At 39.9% G+C, this 11,005-nt stretch overlaps 2 protein-coding genes across 2 annotated transcripts; both read left to right on the top strand.

Annotated features, from left to right (window-relative positions):
* The first annotated feature begins 946 nt into the window (after positions 1-946).
* On the top strand, positions 947-3,006 carry LOC140066154 (RAC family serine/threonine-protein kinase homolog). Its single transcript, XM_072113694.1, has 5 exons — positions 947-1,005; positions 1,666-1,795; positions 1,943-2,098; positions 2,491-2,619; positions 2,944-3,006. The coding sequence occupies exons 2-4, from the start codon at positions 1,784-1,786 to the stop codon at positions 2,617-2,619; spliced, it is 297 nt and encodes a 98-aa protein (XP_071969795.1). The 5' UTR covers positions 947-1,005; positions 1,666-1,783; the 3' UTR covers positions 2,944-3,006.
* A 1,023-nt stretch (positions 3,007-4,029) lies between these two features.
* On the top strand, positions 4,030-6,358 carry LOC140066155 (RAC family serine/threonine-protein kinase homolog). The gene is made up of 5 exons (XM_072113695.1): positions 4,030-4,149; positions 4,292-4,447; positions 4,839-4,967; positions 5,402-5,464; positions 6,235-6,358. Exons 1-3 carry the CDS (start codon positions 4,138-4,140, stop codon positions 4,965-4,967), a joined length of 297 nt encoding a protein of 98 aa, XP_071969796.1. The 5' UTR covers positions 4,030-4,137; the 3' UTR covers positions 5,402-5,464; positions 6,235-6,358.
* The last annotated feature ends 4,647 nt before the right edge of the window (positions 6,359-11,005 follow it).

Genomic DNA, 11,005 nt, shown 5'->3' on the forward strand with positions numbered 1-11,005 from the left:
CTTATTATTTCTGAAAAATATTTAAACTAAATTTCAATGTCTTTTCTGTCTCCATTTTCGTATAGAAACACTGGTGCTTTGGCATGGATTATGCCTCCGGTGGAGACCTTGGGAGGCATTTAAGAAAAAAGGGCCGTCTGCCGGTAACAAGTGCAAGGTAAAGTCCAGGGGGGTTATGGGTAATGTTCTGCTTTGACTTTAATGACTCAGTGACTGTGCCCCCACATTAATAAGGGTGTAGAGATCATAGAGGTTCTCCATGCGGTTGCTATTGGGTCTTTGCAGGGTTGGGGCTCGGCCATGGTTTGTCCCATCCTCTTTCCCAGCAATTCAGTTCTTCTATAGTGAGAAGAACTGGATGGGTTCTTGCTGCCCATCAATGGGATAGAGAAATAATCCAAGTGGTCAGGGAATAAGGTGATTGAAAGCATCAGATTATTGTTGTGCCCAGTGTGATCATTGATAAGGGGCCTCTCTCTTCCATGTCCAAATACTTTGGAGGGAATATACTCTGATACATGATGGAAGCCATGACCCTCCTGTTGTGGCAGATGCATGATGAGGCTTAGACATCTTGATGTATCCATTGGGCAGCTTTGTTAACAGGCAAAACTACGCCAGGTTCTACACAGGCTTTTATAATGTAGGCAGGCATAGGGCATGAACAGCCCACGCTGGACCACTCCACTAGCAGCCCCTCATGGTGCAGAGGTGGTGTAGACGCTAGAATAATTGCAATTTATTGCAGTGCACAACTAATTTAGATTATTTCAATGCTTCTATGCCTGAAAAATGGTATAGCATTGATATAACTCCCCCTATATAGTTCATCAAAGTCCCCAATAACCCCATTACATTATATGTGACTACAGCATTGATTAATGACAATGACTGCGGAAAAGGAACTATAGGCTTAATTTGTTAATATTTCCTCCCCAACAGATTTTATGCAGCAGAAATAACATCAGGCCTGCAGTTTCTGCACAAAAGTGGATTCATCCATCGGTAAATAGATTTCTTACTGCCCAGTAATTTGTTTATAATCATTGATATTATAAAGGGGGGATCTTCTCGGGGGGATTATTTATATGACTTCCAGGGGGATTATGTATTTATATGTATTTGACTTCTGGCTATATATATGATTTCAAATGGGATTTTGTAGATGACTCCCAGGGGGATTAAATATGTACATTCTATGGGGGATTGTGTATAGGACATTCGTAGTAGACAGGTCTCCATCATGGAGGGATATCCCTACAGTCAGATGAGATGAGTTTAATAGAAAATGGCTGTGAAGAGGAAGTCAAACTCTAAACCAAATCCATGAAAGCAATATCAGCAGATTACAAACCCTGTATATGGTGTTCTGTATTCTGAGATTACAGTCCTGTATATGGTGTTCTGTATTCTGAGATTACAGTCCTGTATACATAGGATATATAGTTTCATGATGAAGTCAGGTCGTGGGAAATCTCATTGAGCATTTATTGCCTTCTCAGAAATCAGGGAAACTTAGTATATAAACATGTATAAAGATAAGATGGCGTCAGTATAGAGTATCTATTTTATGCCAAAAATTCTCTACCTTATCAGTTTTCCCGACAAGTTCATTACAAGTTATATATAACATATATTGTATATTCTTATGCTCTTATTTCACAGTGATCTTAAACCAGGGAACATCTTAATTGACGGCTCGGGTCACCTAAAAATCGCCGATTTTGGTTTAGCGGTCAACAGATTGGATGGAGTAGGAGGAAGAGCAGGAACACCAGGGTACATGGCTCCAGAGGTGAGTGTATGGAGAGGGGATAATATAGTGTAAATGATAGATGTATAGACACATGATCATACATAGGGAATGCTGGTTAAGGCCTCATGAATAAAATCATACAAACCTGTCTTCCATGGCTAATAGTTTTCCCCTCCTTCTTGACAGATCATCGCAGGGCAGAAATACAACGCTGCCGTGGATTGGTATTCCCTCGGCATCATCATTTACCAACTTGTGACCGGGGTAAAAGCCTGGGAGTGCGATGTGTCTGATTTACCAACATACCATCTGGATACCGATACAGAAAACATCATTGAGGAGGTAAGTAGGAGCAGACACATAGTTCTTAGCGCTATATACACAGATGTCATCAATGTTGGACTGGTGTTCACTGGGCCCAACAGATAAAATTATTCTGATAGACCACCCTTCAACATCCCCCAGGAAATAGACCCTATTAGCCTCCAAATGTTGTTGTGTTCTGCTTTCTCTCTGGGGTCCAGGACCCACCAGAGGATCCTCGTGGACTCCGGTGGGCCAGTCCAACACTGCATATCATGCTTTATGACATTGAGAATTCACCAGTAATTCTCAGGTGGTCATTAGTAGTGACGTCATGTCCAAGCAGGTTTCTTACAATGAGCCATCACATATGGCCACCTCCACTATATTTTATATACAGGTATTAACCATAGTGCTTCTTCTCTTTATAGCTACTCTGTGAAGACCCAAAAAGACGCCTCGGTATAAACAACAGCATAAGAGATCATCCATTTTTCCATCATATCCAATGGGATGACCTAGAGGCTCTGAATATACCACCACCATTCATACCACTTTGAGTAAGTACATCTAGGACTTATTCAAAAAATGTAAAACTTTGCAAATCTGACAAGTTGTGCGATTTTCTGCACATAAAGATGGTTGTTTCCAGAAGTACGCTAAGTCTGGCAACACTGTACAGCTGTGAGATGTGTTTTAGTTTCCAGATGTTCATTGTGACATTTTTGTGACAATTTTTTGTGACGTTGTGACATTTTGCAAAATTTTTGTCACAAGTCTGAACACAAATCTCTTATACAAGAGATTCATGGAAACATGAAGAACACTAGAGAGTCACTAAAAGTAACTATAGGCTTAATTCTTTCATATTTCCTCCACAACAGATTTTATGCAGCAGAAATAACATCAGGCCTGCAGTTTCTGCATAAAAGTGGATTCATCCATCGGTAAATAGATTTCTTACTGCCCAGTAATTTGTTTATAATCATTGATATTATACAGGGGGGATCTTCTGGGGGGATAATATATAGGATTTCTGGGGGAATAAGTATGTGACTCCTAGGGAGATAATACATAGGACTTCTGGGGTATTATGTATAGAACTACTACATGGATTATATATAGGACTTTTGTGGGGGATTATATATAGGACTTCCTGGGAGATTTCATATTTTACTTCTGGAGGGGATTATATATAGGACCTCCTGGGAGATTTAGCATTTGACTCCTGGGGGATTATATGTATGTCTTCTGGAGGGATTGTGTATATGACTTCTGGGGAGATTATAAATATGACCTCTGGGGGGGTAATGTATTTGACTTGTATATGACTTCTTGGAAGGATTCTGTATATGCTTTCTGAGGGGATTATATATAGGACTTCTGACAGGATTATATATATGACTTCAAATGGGATTTTGTAGATGACTTCCAGGGGGATTAAATATGTAAATTCTTTGGGGGATTATGTATAGGACATTCCTAGTAGACAGGTCTCCATCATGGAGGAATATCCCCACAGGCAGATGAGATGAGTTTAATAGAAAATGGCTGTGAAGATAAAAGTCAAACTCCAAACCAAATCCATGAAAGCAATATCAGCAGATTACAAGCCCTGTATATGGTGTTCTGTATTCTGAGATTACAGTCCTGTATATGGTGTTCTGTATTCTGAGATTACAGCCCTGTATATGGTGTTCTGTATTCTGAGATTACAGTCCTGTATACATAGGATATATAGTTTCATGATGAAGTCCGGTGGTGGGAAATCTCATTGAGCATTTATTGCCTTCTCAGTAATCAGGGAAACTTAGTATATAAACATGTATAAAGATAAGATGGCGTCAGTAAAGAGTATCTATTTTATGGCAAAAATTCTCTACCTTATCAGTTTTCCTGACAAGTTCATTACAAGTTATATATAACATATATTGTATATTCTTATGCTCTTATTTCACAGTGATCTTAAACCAGGGAACATCTTAATTGACGGCTTGGGCCACCTAAAAATCGTAGATTTTGGTTTAGCGGTCAACAGATTGGATGGAGTAGGAGGAAGAGCAGGAACACCAGGGTACATGGCTCCAGAGGTGAGTGTATGGAGATAATATAGTGTAAATGATAGATATATAGACACATGATCATACATAGGGAATGCTGGTTAAGGCCTCATGAATAAAATCATACAAACCTGTCTTCCATGGCTTATAGTTTTCCCCTCCTTCTTGACAGATCATTGCAGGGCAGAAATACAACGCTGCCGTGGATTGGTATTCCCTCGGCATCATCCTTTACCAACTTGTGACCGGGGTAAAAGCCTGTGAGTGCGATGTGTCTGATTTACCAACATACCATCTGGATAACGATACAGAAAACATCATTGAGGAGGTAAGTAGGAGCAGACACATAGTTCTTAGCGCTATATACACAGATGTCATCAATGTTGGACTGGTGTTCACTGGGCCCAACAGATAAAATTATTCTGAGAGACCACCCTTCAACATCCCCCAGGAAATAGACCCTATTAGCCTCCAAATGTTGTTGAGTTCTGCTTTCTCTCTGGGGTCCAGGACACACCAGAGGATCCTCGTGGACTCCGGTGGGCCAGTCCAACACTGCATATCATGCTTTATGACATTGAGAATTCACCAGTAATTCTCAAGTGGTCATTAGTAGTGATGTCATGTCCAAGTAGGTTTGTTACAATGAGCCATCACATAAAGCCCCTCCACTATATTTTATATACAGGTATTAACCATAGTGCTTCTTCTCTTTATAGCTACTCTGTGAAGACCCAAAAAGACGCCTCGGTATTAACAACAGCATAAGAGATCATCCATTTTTCCATCATATCCAATGGGATGACCTAGAGGCTCTGAAGATACCACCACCATTCATACCACTTTGAGTAAGTACATCCAGGACATATCCAAAAAATTTTAAACTTTGCAAATCTGACAAGTTGTACGATTTTCTGTGCCAAAGATGGTTGTTTCCAGAAGTACGCCATGTCTGGCAACACTGTACAGCTGTGAGATGTTTCTTAGTTTTCAGATGTTCATTGTGACATTTTTGTGACAATTTTTTGTGACATTGTGACAATTTTCTAAATTTTGTGTCACAAGTCTGTACACAAATCTCTTATACAAGAGATTCATGGAAACATGAAGAAGACTGGAGAGTCACCAGGACCCATAAATAACGGATCATGTTCTGAGGAGGAACATGATAAGAAACCCTCAATAACCCCATTACATCATATGTGACTACAGCATTGATTAATGACAATGACTGCGAAAAAGGAACTATAGGCTTAATTTTTTCATATTTCTTTCACAACAGATTTTATGCAGCAGAAATAACATCAGGCCTGCAGTTTCTGCACAAAAGTGGATTCATCCATCGGTAAATAGATTTCTTACTGACCAGTAATCTGTTTATAATCATTGATATTATAAAGGGGGGGTCTTCTGGGGGGGGGGGGGGGGTTATTTATATGACTTCCAGGGGGATTATGTATTTATATGTATTTGACTTCTGGGGGGATTATATATAGGACTTTTGGCAGGATTATATTTATATGATTTCAAATGGGATTTTGTAGATGACTTCCAGGGGGATTAAATATGTACATTCTTTGGAGGATTGTGTATAGGAAATTCCTAGTAGACAGGTCTCCATCATGGAGGAATATCCCCACAGGCAGATGAGATGAGTTTAATAGAAAATGGCTGTGAAGATAAAAGTCAAACTCCAAACCAAATCCATGAAAGCAATATCAGCAGATTACAAGCCCTGTATATGGTGTTCTGTATTCTGAGATTACAGTCCTGTATATGGTGTTCTGTATTCTGAGATTACAGTCCTGTATATGGTGTTCTGTATTCTGAGATTACAGCCCTGTATATGGTGTTCTGTATTCTGAGATTACAGTCCTGTATACATAGGATATATAGTTTCAGGATGAAGTCCGGTGGTGGGAAATCTCATTGAGCATTTATTGCCTTCTCAGTAATCAGGGAAACTTAGTATATAAACATGTATAAAGATAAGATGGCGTCAGTATAGAGTATCCATTTTATGGCAAAAATTCTCTACCTTATCAGTTTTCCTGACAAGTTCATTACAAGTTCTATATAACATATATTGTATATTCTTATGCTCTTATTTCACAGTGATCTTAAACCAGGGAACATCTTAATTGACGGCTTGGGCCACCTAAAAATCGCAGATTTTGGTTTAGCGGTCAACAGATTGGATGGAGTAGGAGGAAGAGCAGGAACACCAGGGTACATGGCTCCAGAGGTGAGTGTATGGAGATAATATAGTGTAAATGATAGATATATAGACACATGATGATACATAGGGAATGCTGGTTGAGGCCTCATTAATAAAAACATACAAACCTTCAATCTTCAATGGCAAATAGTTTTCCCCTCCTTCTTGACAGATCATCGCAGGGTAGAAATACAACGCTGCTGTGGATTGGTATTCCCTCGGCATCAACCTTTACCAACTTGTGTCCGGGGTAATTGGTATACCAATACATTGAGAGTTTCCCAGTAAATCTCAAGTGGTCATTAGTAGTAATGTCATGTCCAAGGAGGTTTGTTACAATGAGTTATCATATATGGCCCCCTCAACTATATTTTATATACAGGTATTTACCATAGTGCTTGATCTGCTTTATAGCTTCTCTATGAAGACCCAACAAGACGCCTCGGTATAAACAACAGCATAAGAGATCATCCATTTTTCCATCATATCCAATGGGATGACCTAGAGGCTCTTAAGATAACACCACCATTCATACCACTTTGAGTAAGTACATCTAGGACCACAAAATGTAAAACTTTGCAAATCTGACCAGTTGCGCAATTTTCTGCGACAAAGATGGTTGTTTCCAGAAGTACGCCATGTCTGGCAACACTGTACAGTTGTGAGATGTGTCTTAGTTTCCAGATGTTCATTGTGACATTTTTGTTGCAAAACTCTAAGAACCATTGATTTTGCTAAATTTTTGTCGGAAATCTGTACCACTCAGCAGATGGCGTACATGAAGCCAGTGCATTCAAATGAGAACATTAAGGGAACAAATGTTTTCAATTTTAACACAAGGCTATGAAGAAAAGCTAAATATTTCAGGAGAATAATTGGACAAAATACTGATGGAAATGGATTTGTCCCCATAAACTTGTTGCCCAAAATGGCACTTAAAATTACACAATCAAATAGTTGAAATATTAACTCACGTTAATGATTGATGGTGTGGCCCAGGCAACGCACATGCATGTGGTCCAAAGCCAACTAACCCCAGGTAGAGTATATTTGATAATTCATCTCAACCCGAAATTACACACTAAGCTTACAGATTAGAATATTTTCTTCTTTTTACGAAACAACTTTTTACACCATTTGTAAGGCACAGTGGTATTGTCATCCGACTGCTGCCTGGAATTCAGCTCATCCATATTACTGGTGGTCTCCATAATCATACTGTTGGATTTTTCTATAATAATATGTAGATGTAGTATAGTCCGTCAATGTCTTTGCACAGTGAAAACAAGCTAATGGCCCAGATTCATGAAAAGTGAGGCAATCACCACGAAGTTCACCATTTTTTAGGGTGAACCTTTAACATTAAGTGTATGACACAATTCTGTTGAGTTGCTGTATTAAATGTTTTGCAAACTCCGACTAAGCAGTAACAGCCCCTTTAAGTGCACATTTTTATGTCTTGTTGGACACTGTGAAGCCACGATACAACATTGGCGCCGACACTTTATAGATCTGCCCCAATGTTTGGAGTGTGATAAACATTTCTGCCATTCCTTTAGCTAAGGCCCCATGCACATGACTATATTGTAATTTCTGTTCTGTATACACAGTTGTATTCTGGCCATATATACGGACGTATTTCTCCCGTATTGCACCGTATCCGTACCATCTCCATATAAAATATGGTGGGCTGGCTAATGATGTCACTAGGTTGCCCAGTCCCAAATTTGGTCACCTGACCCTACCAGACGCCATTTTTGCTTCACAGAGAGCGTGGTTAGACTACATTGCTGTTTTCTGGCTGTGGTTTCTGGTGTTTATTTGCTCTTGTAATGGCGCACAATCCTTTAGACGACCTTCTCCTGAAAGGGGTCCTTCTTAGGTTCATCCGAAGGCAATCATCTTTGCTGGAAGAGGAATCAAAGAGGACGAGGCGATATTGAGTTCATCCCATTGTTGCCCAACGGCCAAGGAAGGGTCAGTTCAGGAATTTGTACAACGACCTGCGACATCATCCAGACAATTTTCAATGCTGTGACCGGATGTCTATTGCCACATTTGACCTTCTGTCGGACCTGCGATCGGGCCTCCGGTTTCAGAATACAAACATGAGGTGGTCCATCTCTCCAGAGGAACGGCTCGTTGTGACACTGCACTACTGCTTTTTTTTTATGTAATACCATTTTTTTCTTCCTTTTTTAATTTTTATTTTTCAATTTTTAAACAGGTTTCTTGCAACTGGGAATTTGTTTGCATGCCTGCATTATTAGTTCTTGTTGTGTGGTTCCACCATTTCCCAGATTGTTCGATAGACCTGCGAAGTGATATTGGAACGACAGAAAGCTGCAGTGATGCCTGAGCCGACCGTTGAAGACTGGATGCGGATTAATGACGGTTTCCAAGACTCAACACAGTTTCCAAGCTGCATCAGGGCACTAGATGGTAAGCACATTCGTGTGAAGAAGCCTCCTCACTCAGGGTCCCAATTCTTCAATTATAAACAATATGGTCTTTTTGGCTTTGGCTAATAGTGATTACAAGTTTATAATTGTGGATATTGTGGCCTATGGACGTTCTGCGGATGCAGCTGTCTTCAGGGCTTCCAGAATGGGTGAACGGCTTCGCACTAGCCAACTTGCCCTTCCAGAACCAATATGTCTGCCTGGAACGGCTGGACTCTATGTTCGAGAACAGCTCGCCTCCTATTTCGTTTCCTCAGAGGGTGTAGTTCCCTGGCAGATGTTAAGGTTCTGGACTCCTAGTTTAGTTTTTTTTTATTTTGCCATTTATTGTTTTGGATAGTTAGTGTAGGGTCTCGCAAGAGGTGGGGCCCCTTGACGTGGGTTGCGAGCTTAAAATTTCTTTGACCCAAAGAAATTTGGGTCAATGAAATTCACCAAGACCTCATCATACCCACATGTTCAGAGTGATAAATAAAATTGAAATAATCTGTGTTGTGACTCTTTTTTTTACCTCAAAGGGTTATGTAGAAAGTGTTTGTCTACATGTGAATGCAATTGCTTTCTGCCCTTGAGAAAGCGCATCTTGCCATGTGTCCATATTGCCTGATTTCGGTGCCATACGAGGGTTGAGGGTTGTTGCATCTAAGTCGCAGGTTTCTTCAGGCTGGTCAGTGAACTCTTCAGCACTGGCCTCTGACATCCTAGATCTTTCAGATTGTCAACTGTCTTGTAGGAAAAATATTGACACAAAATAAAAAAACCTGCAATAAAAGAAAAGAAAAAAAAAACCATACCATCCTACATAGAGGAATACACATGTCAAGTATACATAGATTTGGTGAATATATTAAAGAAAGTTACGCTCCAACATCCATGGTGTCATCCAAAAATCTCAAGTAGCATGAATACACGCATGTTTTTTTCGGAAGCTTTCCCGAACTGCTTTTAGCTTTAAGGGACTTTTCTGAGCAATATTGGTGCCAGGCCGAGACCCATCTCTTATTAACCGACTCCACTAAAAAACAAAGAAAGGAAACAAAATGAAAAAAGGAGAACATTTTTTAAAAATTACAAGGGTGTGGCAGCTGGCAACAGGTGACTTGGAGGTGGAACATGGCTGCTGGTGACACGGATGCTGCACTGGTGGGATAAAGTACTGTACTCACTAAGCTTTTTACGCTGTTTCGCAAACCCTTGACACCACTCCTCAGGTAGCAATTGTGCAGTTATCTCCTCCCAGATACATGCCTTGCAACTGGTGTCAGAGTATTTGTCCCAGATCAACCAAGGCTGCTGGACGAGAGCAATTAATCATTCCATCTGTATGAATGCCATGATGCACACTATTTGCACTATACAAAAAGTTTTGCAGACAATCTAGGTTCCTCCCAGTGGCCCAGGTCTCCAAAGATGCTGCCCGTATATATAGCAGCATACGGTGTACAACCATATGCAGCATGTATTTAGCCCATAGTTTATACGTTCCTATTGACTTCTATGGACCGTACGGAACGGAAATACGGTGGAAAATAGGACACGCTCTATATTTTTATACAGCTCGCTTACAATACGTTGCGGTGGACAATACGGCCATGTACATGGATGGTCATATTGTCCATTGTAATGCATTGGGCCGTATATACGGCCATTTTTATACAGTCGTGTGCATGGGGCCTAGAAGGAAAATACAGCGAGATAGGAGATTAAGTATCTTCATAAACCAAATTCTCATCAGATTGTGTGTCTGATTGTGTGTGATCCAGGCTACTTCCTCTGTTGAAGTAAAAAGTAGTTCAATATCAACCAGGCAGAGAGTAATTAATTAAAATAATAAAACGGCCAAAATAACATAGACACAGACAAAGTTTCTCTGTATCCACGGAGATCTAGCAAAATGATCTACGCGCAGTTTATTTTATACCTTTTCAAAATAGGGGTGTTTATATCATTTACGTAAGACACTCATGACAACATGATTAATGTGATATAGAAAAATGTGAAAAAGGATAAAACATAAACATGTGTTTCCCATTTAACATTTATACAGATTTCACAACATTGTTTATCAAAAACTGATTAACCCCTACATATCCTTGTGGTCCTCCGCATCCGTCCAACATCCAAGTCAGAGGCCAACTATTGTGCAACCATTGTGCATAAACAAATTATATTTCTGTATTCCAGATTGTTAGTGTGTACAAAGTTT

This window comes from Engystomops pustulosus, chromosome 6, assembly GCF_040894005.1.
Source record: "Engystomops pustulosus chromosome 6, aEngPut4.maternal, whole genome shotgun sequence".
Lineage (NCBI taxonomy): Eukaryota > Metazoa > Chordata > Amphibia > Anura > Leptodactylidae > Engystomops > Engystomops pustulosus.

Coding starts and splice junctions, on each gene's coding strand:
- LOC140066155 (XM_072113695.1), top strand. Junction 4,448..4,838: donor CAGAAAACATCATTGAGGAG/GTAAGTAGGAGC, acceptor TTCTCTTTATAG/CTACTCTGTGAAGACCCAAA.
- LOC140066154 (XM_072113694.1), top strand. Junction 2,099..2,490: donor CAGAAAACATCATTGAGGAG/GTAAGTAGGAGC, acceptor TTCTCTTTATAG/CTACTCTGTGAAGACCCAAA.